Here is a 17,329-nt window from a genome sequence, read left to right on the forward strand (position 1 = left end):
CTAGGGAAGGTGGTTTGGTTTGGTTTTAAAAAGTCGCTTCTAAGACCACAGCCCTAGTTCAGTATGAGAACCCCATTTATTTTTAAGTCTTAGATTTTTTTAAAATTGGGGAGATCCAGTCATGGATTGCTCATGTCATAATTAGTATGTCCCTGAGTTAGAAAAAGATCATGAGGTCAATTTAGGGGGAACAAAATGCATCAGACAAATTTTGTCTCCTGATTCCTAAGATGCCTAAGATCTATCTTACATAGGATTGACTTCAGAGTATTAACACCTGTTAGGCTAATTATAGCAAAGGACTGAAAAGTAAAATATTGAGGAACTGGTACAAAGAAGTTTGGAATCTGTCTATTAATGATAAGTTAACTTGTGATATTAAAATAAAAAGGTCTGATAAATAAGAATAATTTTGGAGATATTTGGGGGCTGTTAATAAACAGTACTATTAATAAAAGGGCAAGGCTTTGCACTTTCACAAGATTCATTGCAATTTTGGAAGGGAGATGGAAACTCTTGGAAGAGTAAACAATATAACATGTATCCAATGGTCCTGGATATACTGTTTTTTATATTTTAGTATAATTTTAATTTTATAATTTCTTTCTTTTTAGTTGTATTGCATATTTTATGTATGTTGTATTGATTAATTTCTGTTATTATTTGATAAAGTATAATAATGATGTTGATGATGGATTGGGTTCAGAGTAGATTCACTGAAATCAATGGCATGTAAGTTAAATATGAATGACTAAGAATTCAGTTCAATGAAAGCTGGGACAGAAAAAAAGAACTACAACTTCCAGCATGCATCAGTTAGCTGCCTTGGGCATATGGGGAGTTGCAGGTCTTTTTTATTTTCTCTTTCTAAGCTTGCATAGGTCATACTTTAAAATAGGCTTCTACCCATTATTGACTGTAATTAATTGCTGATGTCTGCAAGTGAATTTTTGTCCCTGACAGATCTGGTTCAGTTACAATGCAAGGAGCTAATTACTGATGTTGAGCTCCAAGGATTGCACAACGCCAACCCCAAATGACCTGCACAAGTAAGTGACTACATCAAAAATATTAAAAACCAGAGCAACAGGAATATTATTTTTTATTATTATTATTATAACATTTCTATGCCGCCCCTTGCCGAAACCTCGGGGCGGCTTACAACATCATAAAATACAGAATAAAGATTATTTCTGGCCTTGAAAGATGTTATTCAAGAAAAGACCTTTTCTGTGGCCAGTCTCAGGCTGCCAAAGTCCATCTTAAGGGAGGCTAGTTTACTCCCATGCTGCTGTGCTTGCACAGATCATTCAATTTAAGAGGGCCTTTATCTTGTACATTGACTGGATGCCATTTTTAATAATGTAATACCTTTTGTTGTATTACAACCAGGAACTGAAATTTAATTAATTGGCATTGTTACCACTTGATGTACCCATGATACTCGACACTGAAGGTGCAAAATATTTTACTGTGGCACAAAAAGTGCTATTTGTGGGGGTAGAAAGAAGGGAGTTCAATAAGATAAGTATATGTGTGTGTGTGTATATAGTGAGAGTCCTGAGCATGTGCATATAAAAATATAAAGTCGATTCCTGAATATGTGTATTCCTTTACCAGAAACCATGAATGGACACCCAAGAGCCAACACTGCATACAATAGCAAATGCCTCAACCCCCTGCAAGATCAACCAGCACTGCTCCCTGACTTCCTACCCATGAAGAACAGTCATCACCAGCATGGGAGAGGTGTCTCCACTGAGGTTTGAGGTTGGGTGGACCCCTCCATTGTAGCACACTGCTGCTGCACCACCTCTGCCTGCCTCCAGTGGGCAGGCTCCAACACAGGCAAGGCATAGGTTTATCTGTTCCCTCGCCAAACCTCTTTCCTCAAAGTGGCTGTGTCGGTGGTGGCAGGCAAAAAAGCAATTTCTAACATGAAACCAAGCTAGAGTGGGTCATTGCCACATTCTGTAGCTTGTTGCCACCAATGTTCAGTTGCAAGTCATATATTTGGGAGGCACCGCAGTGCCTTTCAGCAGCACAGCAGCAGGGCCTGCATGCAGACCATGGGCTATGTGTTGCCCAGACCTGCCCCAAAGGGTGGCAGGGATAGGCCTAACTTGATGGCCAGAACAAGCAGGAAAACAGTTGCTGCCTTTGTTTATTTAAATGACCTGTCCCCAGTTAGCACAACAAGGCAGGACTGTGATGGCTGTTCCCAATCTCAGGAGCTACCCACTCAGTCAAGGGTGCAAGCAAGGAAGAAGAGGTAGGAGACACATCCTGCAAGCAGCACCCTTCCTTTGCCCCACAGGCCTGTCCTTTGCTCCCGGGTTCTTCTATAGCAGGGGTAGGCAACATGGTGACTGCAACCACAGCGCGTCCTTTTCTTGAGGCCCACCAAGTGGGCGTGCTTTACCCCTCCCACAAACAAATGTACTTTCTTAGTGGCAGCTTGGACAGTGCTGAAAACTGTATCTTTGGTCAATTTTGTTGCAACCCTCATGATAGTCATTTTTTGGTGGGGCACAGGAATGTTTCTCAAATGTAGCCATGGCCAAAACAAAGAACAAACAGTTCTTTAATGTGAACTGCTTAAGGATTTTAAGGATGCAATCCTAAAACATTACATTGCACATTCAATGATGAGAAGCTTCCAAATACAGAGATTTCTGATCATTCCATGCCAGGCAGAATGAACACTTGGAGATGTTCTTTTCCTCCCCAGCTTCCTGCCCTGCATATTTTACAAGTTGGGTGTTTCGCTCATTCAGAACTTGTACTTCAGAGAAGAAAGATGGAAGAGACTGAGAATAGCTTGCATACTGGCCTCTCCAGTTCCCTCTCTACCCCATCTACCAAAACATTTCCTTTTGGTCCCAGTTCTTTCCATACCAGCTGCAAGAGGGCAAGGTACGCTGGCAGTAAAGTATTTGCTGAGCAGTGTGAGAAATTATAATGGATGTAATACGATGTGCATGGGTTAAGCTTGCTTCTTAACAACTTCCTGACTCTAGACACCCTCTAAAACATCTAGATGAACAGAAGTAGTTATAAAGCATTATAAAAGTAATTACCTTGTTTCAACACCCCATCCTACTTTTTTCCTCATTTCTTTTTATGGGAATAGGTGCTTTATGTCTGCTTGACACAATGGAGGAAAAAACATCATGAAACATGGTTTGCATTGTTTTATTAACATTGATGTTTTACTTTTTAAAAAATTGGTTTTGCCCGCTCGTCATAAACTGGCAAAACCAAAAGTTTTGTACAACTCAGGACACATCCATGAACCCAACTACCTGCACAAATTAAAGAGGTAAATTCAGTTTGTAATTCTTGTCTGAATAAACTGTACTTTTGATATGACACAGTACTTTATGCCAAGGCAAATTATAGATTATATATTTTACTTTTCTAAAGTAACAAAGTTTCTTTCAAGCTATAGTGCATTTTTACTTTTTCCCCCTAAAATTTCCACGGTCTTTTAAAAAATACCTCCTTCCCGCCCCCTTTGGCTCCAAAATCTCTGGAACCTTTTGGCATCTCTGCCTAGGTTGCTTCCGGAAACGGAGATCTGCCCGCACAAGGGCACGTGGCAACTCTTGACGCGATCCCAACCGGCCGGCAGGCGGCCGGAACGGGCCAGCGGCGGGAGCCTCTGCGTTATAAATGGCCGGCGGATGGCTGCTCCTGGGGGGCCCCTGGTGGTGAGCGAGGTCTTCGCCAGCTGCTGCTGGCTAGTTCCTGCTCGCTGCAAAGCAGAGGCGCTGCGGAAGCGCAGCCGAGTCGGCTCCATGGCCTTTATTCGGAAGAGGCAGCAGGAACAGCAGCTCTACCCCAAAGAGAGGTGGGTGCGGCGGCGCGCCAGGGCGAGCTTGCTCCGCGGCACATTCGGGGTCCTGGGGGCGAGCAGGCGACGGGGAGTCCGGGCGTCGTCCTGCCTCCGGAAGGGAGCGTCTCTGTTTGCATGCGCTCTGAGCCCGAAAGCTGACCCGAGCCGCTCTCAAGTGAAGCGGGCAGTCCCCTGGATCTTTCGGTTATCAGGCCCAGCACTGGGGGCACCCCAAGCCAAGCGAGACAGGCGGGACAGAGCTGGTCTTGAATGTGCGCCATGGAAGCGTCCGCGTCTTCTCCAAATTCTTTTGGCTCGTCGCGGTGCCCTTCTGTTTTGCACCGCCGTCAACGCGATCCCGTAACGCGGAAGTCGAGCGGCGCCTGCTTGCTTGGGGGGCACTGCGGAGCAGTCTCACTTCTTAAAGGCTCTGCGCAGCTCTAATCCCCCCAAAGTCTTTACGTCGGCCTAAAAACCGCTTGAATTCCATGGGATTTAAGACCAAGTAGGTCGCCATGTCTTCCTGTTTATTTTCAGCCTTTTCGGATTAAAAGAGTAAACTTTTTCGCTATCTGCCCTGCCCCGGATCGGGGCCTCAGTGCTGGGGTAAACATGAAGGAAGAGGAAAAAGATGTAACTGCTGGACATACGTTTAAAGTAATGTCTGGTTTGGCCCTTACTTCCAAGTGAACACACGTAGATTTCATGCTTGTTCCTTTGCCATCGCACATCCTGTAACAATCGCTTTCTAATCTGTTGTTGCCCATCATTGCTGTCTGTGCGCATTCATGTCTACCTTGTGTTATTTTTGTATAGCCTAAATAGGGCTGGGAAGGTAAAGTGACTTCAAGGGAAGTTTTCAGCTGCATATGTTGACTGGACCAGTGTTTGCGCTGTTCTTTGATTGTGAAGTTTAATTTGTATTTGGGCTCTGCCACTACCTCTTTTGCATAGTGGGCCAGTAGGTTGCTTCTTATTTAGGATTAAGGCTCACTTGGAAACGGGAATTTGGCTTGATGCAAAAGATACAAGGAAATTGTAAACTGATTAGGATCACCATGACATAACCTACTATTGTCAGTACTGCACAGAGCAATCCTATGTATCTACTTAGAGGTAAGTTTCATTGAGTTCAGTAGGTCTACTCCCAGGGACTGCAGCACTCTTTGTGTGATGTAATAATCATTTAAGAAACTTCTGAAAATAAACACTTGCAGTGTGTGAGTTACTGCATTACACTGGTGTGCTCACTGGACAAAACACTGCACTAGTACCTTCTCCACAGCATGCAGGGAAAAATAGGATGAACCCATGAGGTTTGGAGTGGGCAGGGCTCCATAATGAGCCCAAACACATACCAGGCTTATAGCAATGCTGCAGAATAACTCAGACTGACCAAGCTGCACTTGGCAGAGTTTTACATAGACACCAAAGTTAGAGTAGAAATCATTATTTTACAGACAGGAAATACCCAGGAATGAAGCATTAAGTGAATCAAGTATTATCAGTATTGTGATTGAATCTATGTCAAAGAATTCTCAAGACAAGGCTGGGTAAAAAGGAGCCCTGCATTCGTTACTGTGTTCCCATTTTAGAGCTCTGGAATACCAAGGCTAAAACTTTGCTTGTCCAGTTTGATCAAAATATCAGCATCAGAGTCTTAACTGGTAACCATTACCTGTTCACACAACTTTCTTCTCCTGGGTGTGTGGTAGTGTCAGATGAGGGCCTGAAAGTCCCAGCTTCCTTTTTTTTCCTGTTTCATTTTCTCCCTAGCAACTAAGCAAAATGGGGAAAATCTGATGTTTTAATTTTCTGCATCTATTTATTTTTATCCCACTTTGATCTTCACTGACATTTAGGTTCTCAGGGATCTATACAAACTTTTCACATCTTACTAAAGAAGCTTAATTCCTAGAACTTGCTTTCTACATGCAAAGACACGCCATTTCTTTGTGTTTGCTTTCTAAAAAACCAACTCATTCACATTTCCAGTTAGCTCTTCCCCCATCTTTCCAGTTTGAACTTATGTATAGAAAATCACTTAAGGTTCCAATCCTGTTTCCACTTGCCAGGGAATAAGCTCCACTGAACCATCCCGGCTGCCTTAAACTCTACCACACACCTCTTAGAAAGTAAAAGTTAAACAGCATCTTGCAGTTTATGAGCTAGCTTTAAAACAAGAATGGAAATACCTCTGTGTGTGTGGAGGGGAATTTAATAGTTATCAAGATCATAATAGCAGTCAAGAGGGGAATCTTAACTTCTTCCTGCCCTGCTTTGATTCAGAGGAAATATCTTCTCTGAAGCTGGTATTTGCTTTGCAGGCTGGCAAAAAGCATAGTGGGGACTGTACAGGATTCCTTGCAGTGCAAATAGCATCTCTGCAGTTTGGCCCTTAGTGCAGGATTTACTGTGGATTGCTTCCCCTCCCTACAACCCAGACATAAAGAGTGCCTTTATGAATAGTCTCCTGTACAGTTCAGTTTTTGTAGGGCACTCTTCTGTAATCCCCCTGGTTTTCTGTGCAGTCATATGCTAGTAGCTCTAGGAAGGAGGGAAATGCACTGGTCACATGCGAATATTTTACAAATACTGTTTCCAATGCAAAGGCATCTCTGGTGCATTGGTAACACAAAAGTCACTAGCTTCTCACCCTTCTAAAGACTATCACATGGGAATGAGACAGTGGAAACAACTGAAGTTGGTTTCAGCTAAAAGGAAGTGATTTGGATACTTCCAATTTATCAGGACTCTCTATACTTTTTTGTATAGATAATTGGCTGCACCCACCTGGAAAGAAAAACAGACTTTAAACTACCCACCCCTAACTGGCAAAGTGCCATTTCAAAGATTGTAATCCCTTTAAATGAAGAATGAAAACAGAGTAATGTCTTGTTGTAGAAAGATCAAAACACTATTCTTGGTAGTTCTGAGTTTTTAAATGGAAACATTTTATAAATGAAGCCTGACAACATTTAGCTGTTTATTATTATAATCCTACATTTCTTGGGACTGGTTAGAATGTAGGAATCGGAGAGCCTCTGATCAGGTTTTCAGGGTATCATTAAAATTATTATTTATACAGTGTATTTCAAATATTCAAAAAGTGTCATTTTTATTAAAGTGGTAATCCTTACAACAACCCAGTAAAGCAGAGGTGGAGCTGTTTGGCCTGAGGGGTAGGGTTTTTCCTAAGGCCACCAAGTGAACTCAACCAGTTGATGCAAATGTGGGTTTTGGATGAGGGCTTGCTAAACACTGCCTCCAGTTAAGCCTGCTTCATTGATAGGGTCATTCACATTGGTCTGGTGTCATTTAGTCTGATTAACCTTTGCATGAAAATCCACAAAAACATGTTGCTATACTGTTAATGGGGCATGGTACCCCTTCGCCTTAAATCAGTTGTCTACTTCACATTACTGCTTAAAAATATTGTTGGCAACTTATAGTTGGAAAGGCATTCCTGGTTTTAAATGTGTTTTATTTTTTTAACCCTGCCTTTCAATACTGAAGGATTCTCCAGGAAGCTTTACTCAGTGCCGTGCAACCCACCATTTGTCCAAAGATTGGAGTATTGTAGGTGTACTTAATTTCGCTTGTCCCATCTAATTGTTGCAATGCTCAGGCAGGGTTCCAGAGGGCCAGCCTTGTCCTCTTCCAAGAATATGCTGTTCCGTTTCTTTCCATCAATATTTTCTATTTCCTCTTCCCAGTATTCTGTGGCCACTGAGCATGCTCAGCTCCCATTGGGCTAATTTGGAATCCCTTTAAGTGTTTTCCTAAAGGTTTATTTAACTGCTGCAAAATCTCTAAAAGTAAGTAGTACCACTTGATGGATATATCATGCCACTTTATTTCGCTACAGTAGTTGTTCTTTTGTTAAAGGGCCTAATTTGAAAGCCTTTACATTAATGTATCCATCATATGCAATACTCAGTTTTTATATAATGATATAAGTGATAAGGAAACATTTCATTGAGAGAAATTGTGAGCATAAAGAGGCTGTCACTTTTGTTCAGTGATAGTTGTTCAGTAGTGAACGTTCCCTTTATGGCTTCAATTACCAATGGTTGACCTGAGTGTGCTCAGGCAGGGGTGAAGTTAGGTCTTTAGTATCATGTAGCAAGATCAGCATTGGTCTGTGTATTGCATGCTGCTTTGGTTCCTGTTCAGAAAGCTTAACTACTTGTGTGTTCTTTTTGGAAAGAAATTAGCAGCCTTCATTCTTCCTGGATGCATGTTTGGAATCTCAGGTGTAGTGCCATTTATTTCAAAATCAAGATCATGCAACAGCTGTATTTGGACATCATGCTAAAATCCTAGTCTAATATGACAGAAGCAAGCCTAGATGGGATCTGCGCTCGTATGTTTCCCAGTAATTCCCTTCTCAGGCATGGCTGCAAAGAAGTTTGGAGGTGTCATTTCTAGTTTTGGTAAACTGGAATGGGGAACTTCTTTCAGCTCAAGGGCTATATTCAATTTTGGAGATGTTCTCCAGGGCCACATGCCAGCAGGAAGCATAGCCACAAACAAAGGATCTGAGAATAAAGCACATTCCAGCAAATGCAATTTAAAGCTCTTAATTCCAGTAACTGAGCTTTAAAAGGGGCATGTCGGCCATTAGAATGGGGGGGAAAGAACTGCACAGAATCCAAGAAACCAAACCATTTGTTTTGCCAGGGGGGCGGGGGTTGCTGGAGGAAGGGGCCAGGGTAAGGGCATGTGGTTGTCTGGGGGACTCCAAACAGCCAGATTTGACCTCTATGCCCAATGTTTCCCACCCCCATCTATGCCAACAAACTATGTTTAATGTTAACTATATTTTTTTTACATCCAAAATTACAAACCTTGCACAAGCAGTGGAAGAGTGCTCTGCCAAAAACTGGACAATTACACTGTTCTACTTCAGACCTGTATACGTAACACAGCCTGTAATGTTCAGTAGACCTCTTAATGTGCCGGAGAGGTTTCTTGTGTGTGGGGCTGGTACAGGAGGAGAGAAGGGAAGAAGAGATGCTATATGAACTGCTTTCTGTTCATACCATATTGGATCTTGCTGTAGTTCTCAAAGGAATGCTAGAGGACTATCTGTAATTACTCAGTCTAATTAAAGAATAACTGCATGAAAGAACTCCCATAGGTGAAAAGATAATTTCTTAGAAAGTTAGTAAAGACTTGTGCCAGAATATTGAGCGTGTAGCACAACTCTTAATCTTATCACTATCTGATAGTAAATTCCTTTTTCTTAAACTCTTGGATTCCCCAGTAGGTATCTACACTACATTCATAGCTATGAAGGATATACTCCTTTCCTGGATCAGATGGGTGTATAATGAGAATGAAACCTGAGAACCTCCTCTTCAGCTCAGTGTGCAAAATTTGGGTGAATACTGTTAAGCTTTTGATGCCAGCTAAAAACATTTGTTTACGTAAACATAGGACAGCATTTAATCAATACTTATTTAATGTTTCATTTAGCTGTTTTGTTTGTTCAAGCCTTGACATATTTTCAAATCAATTTTTCTCTGTTGTTGACCTGATACTTTCTTTAACATTTTCTTTCATAATGTCAGATTGTTCTTAAGTTCTGAGTTGTTTTGGAGGCTTTGCGTGGGCTTACAGGTAGGATACAGAATAAGCGGTGATGATGACAGTGGGCAATCAGCTAGAACATTCTGCTGGTTTGGGCTAAATGAGGAACTTGGGAGCAGTTTCTTTCAAAGTCAGGCATTCATACTCTAGTGGGTGTTCAAAAACCATGATCCTAGCCCATCGTGGCTTCTGACTTGGTGGTAGATGAAGATACCTTTATTGATAATGAAATCTGAACTTCCCTGTTTATCTGTGTGGTTTTTAAATGATATTTGCTTGTTTTTACTTATAGTGGTATGAATGAAAAAAAAGGTATGTAGCAGCAGCCCAGAGTGAAGGTGTTCTGCAAGAGCAACAAATGATTAACTCTTTAACTCTCTCAAAATCCCCACATACCTGAGCATAAGCCTCACTGATTTCAGTGGTGTTACTTCTGAGTGGGCATGCCTAGGACTGTGCCATGTGTTGTATTTTTCCTGGCAGGGAAGGACAGATGATCGTGGCTGCCTTGGGTGCTAGGGTGACCTGACCCGTCATGGACACTGAGCATGGACACTGATGGGAGTGTGTGGGTAGCAACAAATGCTCCTGGGCCAGCCCTGATGGTAAAACAGACATTTTAAGAGAAGCGATTTGTTACCAAGCTTGTTGTGAATAACCCTCAGCTTCAGGCTGGAACACTGTCATGTTAACAGAAAGGCTTCTGAGAGGCCGCTTGCAAAGATGTTTTCCTTGTTCTTTTACCAAAAGTTATCAGCAGACAGCTTGACATATTCTGGTACTGACTGTGATATGTATGAAGGGGCTGGATATAGCCAGACAATCAGATAACTGCTTGATAAGCTGAGATAGGCATGGATCTTTTGCCAGCCACATAGCCTCTTCCCTGCTCTCTTTATTTATTTATTCATTTATTTGGGATACTTGTATTCCGCCCCATTCGCATAAGCCTCGGGGCGGCTTCCAGCAAATAAATAACAATACAAAAATATAAAAATTGGACACATTCAGGCAGTAAATAAAACCAATAAATAATTTAACAATTAGACCTCTCTGGGGAGCGTATTCCATAAGTGGGGCGCCACCGCAGAGAAGGCCCTCCTCTGGGTATTCACCCTCCTAATATCTTTCACGGACGGTTCCCGGAGAAGGACCTCTGCCACCGATCTTAGAGGGCGGGAGGGCAAGTATGGACAAAGGCGCTCCTTCAGATACCCAGGTCCCAAGCCGTTTAGGGCTTTATAGGTAATCACCAGCACCTTGAATTGGGCCTGGACTTCAATGGGGAGCCAGTGAAGCTGACGGAGGACTGGGGTTATATGAGCACAATGCCCAGTCCCTGTCAGCAACCTGGCAGCTCTATTTTGCACCATCTGAAGTATCCGGACCGTCTTCAGGACCGTCTTTAGTGGCACAAAGCAATCAGACTTGCGAGTCTCCAATTGACCATGGTCCCATTTCATCCAAAGCGGGAAGCCAGTATTACCAGCTTCAGAAGAAGTCTGGATCTTAAATCAAGGTTTGCTTTAAGAATTAAGATACTTACTTGCACTGAAGCTGGCATTAATTTTCTGATTTGGATGAAATGGGAAATGATGGTTCATTGGAGTTTTCCTGATGGGATTGGTGCACATCATGAAAGGAGATTGGAAGAGGCTGCATGCACAGTCCCAAGTCTTGCATGCATCTCAGTTTATTAAGCAGAGAAAAACTCGTACAACTGTGACCTGTGTATAGATTTTAAAAGGGTAAAGGGACTGTAGTTTTCTCCTCCTACAAGACCATAGAACATTCTTCCCCATGCAGGTGCCTTCTAGGTATGTTGGACTAAAACTTTCAGATTCCCCCAGGCAACTGTGAGAGTTGAACTCCAGTGCATCTGGAGAGCACCAGGTTGGGCAGGCTGCCGTAGAATAGGTGGGAGAAAGCAGCAACTTCTTTATGCATAGGCTAAGCATGTTCATATATTAGTTAGAATAGCCAACTCCAATGTTCTTTGGGGCTGAAGCCTGAAGTACATTGGCTGAGACAAGCTGTGCCTTTGTGCATAGTCAAACTTGGTAATAAAACTGGCACCCTCTAGCAGTGAAGAGGCTCACAGTTTTCGAAAATGTTCTCCTCAGGTACAGCTGAGTCAACATAAATTAATCCAAAACTAATATTAAAATTTAAATATAGAATACTTATTTCTTACATAGTAAACCTGTCCTTAAAAATTGGGAGAACCTCAGGATTTCACTTAAATTGCAACACAAATTTTCTGTAGAATTTGGATCATGCAGGTTAGGGAACTTCTTTCAGGTTGTAAGGTGACCATGCTGGGCGTTGGACCCAGTGGCCTTCATGGCCCCTTCCAACTCTGCTAGTCTATGCGTTGATGAATGATTTTAGAAAGACTTCAGATGCATACTTGAACTCAGTTTTGAAGAACCTTTTAGGAACAGTTGTAATTGGGGTCAAAATCAAAGGGAGTGGTGCCAAAATACAAAAGTGCCAATATATTGTAGCTTAAAGCTTTTATTGCCAGTAACTATGCTTTGGGGAAAGTATTTAAACTTTGTGGGGGTGCACAAAAGCCAGGAAAGCACTAAAGCATCTGTAGGTACAGAAAGGGTGTGCTGGGAAAGGAGCAAAAGTAGGCACAGCTGAGCACCTGCCAAGGGCCCACACCCGAGGGGGAGCTCACTGCCCAGAACCCCCGGACTTCCTTTCCCTTTTCACTGTTGCATCCTGCTTGTTCCCCTCCTTCTCACTCTGAACCAGGTGAGATAGAAGAAGAAAAGTAGATGCTCACTAGCTCTCTGTTTGTACTAATGACTTCACCACTGTTGGATTCCTTTGCCTGGTGTTGAAAGTGGTTTTCCTTTTATTGTTTCAGGTTTTCCTTGTTGCTTCTTAATCTGGAAGAATACTTCTTTGAGCAGCATACTGTTAATTGCATTTGTAACAAGGCTGGCAGAGAAAAAAGGTATAATACCACTTCCATAAAATGGAGAAACAGCAGATAATATGATGTTGCATCTACTTAAAATTTTGCAATAATTTTAACTATCTTCTGTCCTCTTAGGAAAATCAGAGGATCATTAAAAATCTGCTCAAAATCAGTGATATTTGAACCTGATGAAATAAACCACCCTGTTATTAAGGTAAGCTGTATTGTAACAGGTGTCAGGGTATTTTAGTCTCCTTAAATTAGAAAGAAAGAAGGAGAGAAAGAAAACGATGTGTGTTTATATCTATTCACATAGATCCTATTGAGAGACTGCATTAAAATAGAAGCCCCAGAAGATGAAGGGTATGTGATCTTGAATGTTTTAAGTATTTTCCCCCTTTGTGTTTCATTTGTGTGATAACTGGTTTTCAAATCTCTGTTTTAGAGGTAACCCTGGACAGATTGCTCTTTTATCCAGTCAGGTAAGTGGTGGGCATTCCACAGTTGTATTTATTTATTTTTAATAAGCAGCATGTTGCTCTTAAAAAGACAAAAGTATGTGTGTTATCATTCAGAAGTTCATGAATTGCAGTTAATGTAGTAATTGGAAGTTTCATAATATTAGAATACTTGCAAAACCAAAAAAGGGGGAAATGGTGTGACATTTCATTGTGAAGGAACTCTATGAGCCAAACTCGAAATTTTATTGTAGACATAATATATTTATTTTGAATGTCCTATATTTGGAATATATTTCAGATCCAAATTATTTCCTACATCGTTTAGTAACTTGCTCTGAATTTACTACAGATAGTCCCTTTGGAAGCAAATAACCTCATGAAAGGGGTGACATTTGGTAAGAGGCAAACCAGGATTTGAATTCTGATCTAGATTTGGCCCATAGCTGTGTAAGGACCTCAGTGCTACTTTTTCTTTAAAGTAACCATGATCAATGAACTTAACACTTCTAAAAATTGTATATGTAACATAGCAGAATATTTTTTTCATAAATGAAGAAACACTAATCATCCTTTTCTTTTTCTTTTAATATATGACAATGCTATTCCCGTTCAATTATGTGTTTTTATTGCTTTCATTTTGAATAGTACGCACCTACAGTTTTTAAAGAATGTTAGAAGTAAAAACAATAGTGAAAGATAAAAGTGTTTCGTTTACTTTTATTACCTCTTTGTTGTACAGAGACAGTGAACCCAAGGTAGAAGTAAGGACAAGAAAACTAGATGTTATTTATTAACAAAATAGATGCTTAAACTGGAAATTGAAGACATGTAGTTGAGCCTAGACTAAGTTAGTCTAACTTCAGTCTCTTTGAACTTGATACATAAATTGATAAATAAATTAAGTTCCTTTTTCCAAGGGAAAAGCAGTTTCTGCTAAGTTACTTTTGCTCCAAACCATGATTAAAAACCTGTTTTAAATTTTTAATTCTAATTTATGAACTCTGTCTTAGATATACCTTTAAAATGAAAGAAGCAGGGTGTGCATTTCAGACAACAGAAATAGAAAAAATCAACAGATTGGAATTAGATTAGAGAATAGAGGAGAATGAGTCAGGAATAGGTTAAACTGACTGTGATACAAAAAGGGAGTCACTGAGTAGAAATACCTGTGAAAATGGGATGAGTAGCTATAGCCTTACTAATGCTTACTTCTTATTACATACATCTGCTTGCATGTTCTATGCTTTGTTTATTTGTTTTTCTTGTGAGCGGCCCCAAGGCTTCGGCGATGGGTGCAGCATAGAAATGTTTTAAATAAATAAATAAATAAATATTATCTACCTTCTCAGGATGTATAAGCTCTCGTACACCTCTAAAATCAGCAAAAACCTGTTACTGCAACATTCTATTAATAAACTATCCTTTTTTAGGCTTTTCTCATTAAGGAGCAAAACATCATTGCACCCTTCAAAACAGAAAGAGTGAGTGTGTATGTGTGTGTGTATATATATATTTCCAAGAAAAACAGCTTAATTTAATTTATTGCCATATATCCTGAACATGAAAAGCAATTAGAAGAAAGTAGAGTTACATTAAATCAGCTGTTTTATCACAGTGCCTGAATTGTGGAAAGTCAGTGCCCAAATGATTTATGGCATAATTTGCCAATAGTGAGATTTACAGATGTAGGAACAGATCTTTCTTGGTTCAAAGTGGTACTGCTAACATTGTCATTTGCTGCAGGCAGTGACTTGCAGTGAAAAGCTAATGTACAATTCTGTGCATCCTTGTCTCTGTAAAACCGAAAGCTGTTTTAATATTGAATGAAACATTTACACTGGCAAAGCAATATTACTTGTCAATAAATATATGTGCATATAATGCGTAATCCATTGACATAACTTGTTTGCAATTTCTAAGAACAGTTCAAAGTCTTCAGATGGTTCGTAGAGAACTTTAATGCTGTATAAGGTACTTCCTGTTCTTTCTGTACATTTAAAAATGTACACTAAAGTGATTTAAATTTCTTTTTAAAAAAGCCCTCAGATGGCTGCGCCATCTGTAAGATATTACAGATGACACAACAGGGATGATGCCTAGTTAGGCATGATTGTGTCACTTGCTAGTGCACATGTGTTTAGCATGGGTTTTCATATAATGACAAACCAGGTTTATTATGGGTTGTCATTGAATCATAAGTTGTCATTACATGTGAGTCCTGCATTAGATCATTATCCCACCATTTCTTGTTGAGTTGTGAACTCTAGTGCTGGTCATGGTTAACATTTCATGATTAAACCATAATGCATGGTTTGTGCATAATGACAACTCCTGATTCAACAGTATTCTATAATACAATGTAAAACAACAGCCAGCAGCTTTACAGGTTTTTACAGACATCTTGCCCAACCATGCCTGGTGATGCCAGAGATTGAACCAGGGATCTTTTTCATTAAAAACTCTTCTGCATCACTAAATTGGATTCCTTCCATATTTTAAGCTGTGGCTTTTAATGTGGGCTGGGTAATTGTGATCCTTCGATTTCAGTCTAGTTTTAATTGCTTTCTCTCCTTTTCCTAGGGTCAAAATGAATACATATTTCAGCTGGATGTTGCTGAGAAGGTTGAAGATGTTGTTCATACCATTCACCAGGTGAAACTGTGGTTCAGCCGAATTGCAGGTGGCAGTAGCACATGATCTTGGCATATACAGAGGATAATAAATCTTTTCATGGTCAAAATTTTAAAGTCAATAGCTGGAGCAGTTTTATATTCAGAATGCAAGTTCTTCTCTTTCAGCAAAAATTGGACTGCCTTATTTTTTTCAAAGTCCAGTGTTAAAAACATGCTGCTCAGCCACTGGCCATAGGCCTGCAGGGATGCTTCCTGTGCATGGCATTTTGCATGGGAAAAGCTTTAATGTATGGCAGGGTCTCTTATCATTTCTAATAAATTCTGAAAGATAAAGCTGCTCAACAGTTTTAGGAGCAAATAAGCATTGCTGCTAACCTGAGAGTGGCATAGTGGTTGAACTGTTGGACTGGGACTGAAGAGATTTGGATTCTGGTCCCTACTCATTTATTAAGTTCACTGAGTGGCTTTGGGCCAGTTGTTGATCTGGTTTGCACGAACTAATCTACTGTAGGTTTTTCAAATCACAGTGCATGCTGGAAATGATTTCCATGATTGCTGGCTGGATGTGTTTTGTTGTGTTTCCACTTGGGAAGCATGGCTTGCTGAATGGGAAAACAACTCTCCAGTGGCTCACAGCACAGGCTACAGCTCTTGTAAGCTGTCCAGAAACTTTTAGTATTGGGATGGCATATAAAAACTTTAAATTAAATTAATAATTGATTTTCATGGTGTAAACCACCAGCCCACTGATTCTCAGCCTTACATGCTTTATAGGATTGTTGTGATGATAAGATGAAGAGGTGGAAGGGCATGCAAGTCACCCTGGATTCTTTGTAAGAGTGAGAGTAAAGGAAGGATCTGAATGTAATTTTAAAAACTGTGAAGCACAGTGACTTCTGACTCCTGTGGATGTGTAGGCACGCATTTCATAGTGATGCAGGTGTGCTAGTGGAAATGGATCTGGTGAAGGCTGTGGTACTTCTGATAGAAGTCTAGCCTATTTCTGTGGATCTTTAAGGACCTTAGGAACATATCTAAGAGATACTAAACTTAATCTGCTTGCTTTTATTTTAACAGTTGTACAGGGCATCTCACCTGGACAAGCTGGGAGACCAGGCTGCTATGGTAAATATACATTGTGGACACAATACTAATGGAACATAATTTCTTGTAGTGATCAAGTTAATCTTAGAAATCATAAGCACTGTTTATTCTTTTTTTTCCAAATTAGATAACTGCTATATTGCAATCGCGTTTGGCCAGGACAACATTTGATAAGAACAGGTTTGTTTCTTAAGTATTTTACACACATACACACTCTTACTTTTTCCTGTAAATAGTAATGGCATATTTAGACAGATATAAATCAATGAATTATCAATAGCAACCTATATAATCTGTCCACTTCCTTTAATGCTACCCCGAACAGTTATCAGATTTGCTCTAGCCAATTTCAAGATTTTTCAGGTTTTACACATTTACAGATTACTCACTATTGAATTCTGGAGTCACAGAGGCTATCCAAACTTGGCAAAAGTTAGATTTTAAGATACCTATGATGTTTTAAGGTTTCTTCCTTCTGGGATGAAATGGAACAATGTTCTTTCCTGTAGCATGGAGTTTCTCACCTGCCTCTAACTTGGGCTGAACCTCTTTGCAAAGTGCCATTTTTCAACTAACTAGACTTTGTGCTGTGCTGTGCTGAGCAGTGTTTGCAGGCTATAATGAATGATGGAATCAAACTATATATGGACAAGAAATAGAAAATTGACATGACTGTTGCCTTTCTAAAGTATATTTATAAATGTGAAGCAAGTATTGTGTTTACAACAGGATGAGAAACTATCTAACGTGAAGTTACGGCCTGTAT

General features: G+C 40.4%; 1 protein-coding gene across 3 annotated transcripts in view; it reads left to right on the forward strand.

The window, feature by feature from the left end:
• The first annotated feature begins 3,672 nt into the window (after positions 1–3,672).
• The window catches only part of NSMAF (neutral sphingomyelinase activation associated factor), a 42,694-nt gene continuing 29,037 nt past the window's right edge, over positions 3,673–17,329 (forward strand). Inside the window, exons 1-9 of one of the 3 annotated variants that reach the window (XR_006414041.1) lie at positions 3,673–3,853; positions 12,312–12,401; positions 12,501–12,579; positions 12,682–12,728; positions 12,811–12,847; positions 14,257–14,307; positions 15,407–15,478; positions 16,537–16,584; positions 16,691–16,743. Coding sequence is in view for 1 of the 3 variants with exons in the window: in XM_044423738.1 (XP_044279673.1) it covers positions 3,687–3,853; positions 12,312–12,401; positions 12,501–12,579; positions 12,682–12,728; positions 12,811–12,847; positions 14,257–14,307; positions 15,407–15,478; positions 16,537–16,584; positions 16,691–16,743 (644 nt within the window). In the remaining 2 variants the exon portion in view is untranslated. The remainder of the gene's footprint in view (positions 3,854–12,311; positions 12,402–12,500; positions 12,580–12,681; positions 12,729–12,810; positions 12,848–14,256; positions 14,308–15,406; positions 15,479–16,536; positions 16,585–16,690; positions 16,744–17,329) is intronic. The other 2 variants (XR_006414040.1, XM_044423738.1) reach the window with 2 other exon arrangements.

Source organism: Varanus komodoensis, unplaced genomic scaffold (assembly GCF_004798865.1).
Source record: "Varanus komodoensis strain SLA01 unplaced genomic scaffold, ASM479886v1 scaffold14_1, whole genome shotgun sequence".
Classification (NCBI taxonomy): domain Eukaryota; kingdom Metazoa; phylum Chordata; class Lepidosauria; order Squamata; family Varanidae; genus Varanus; species Varanus komodoensis.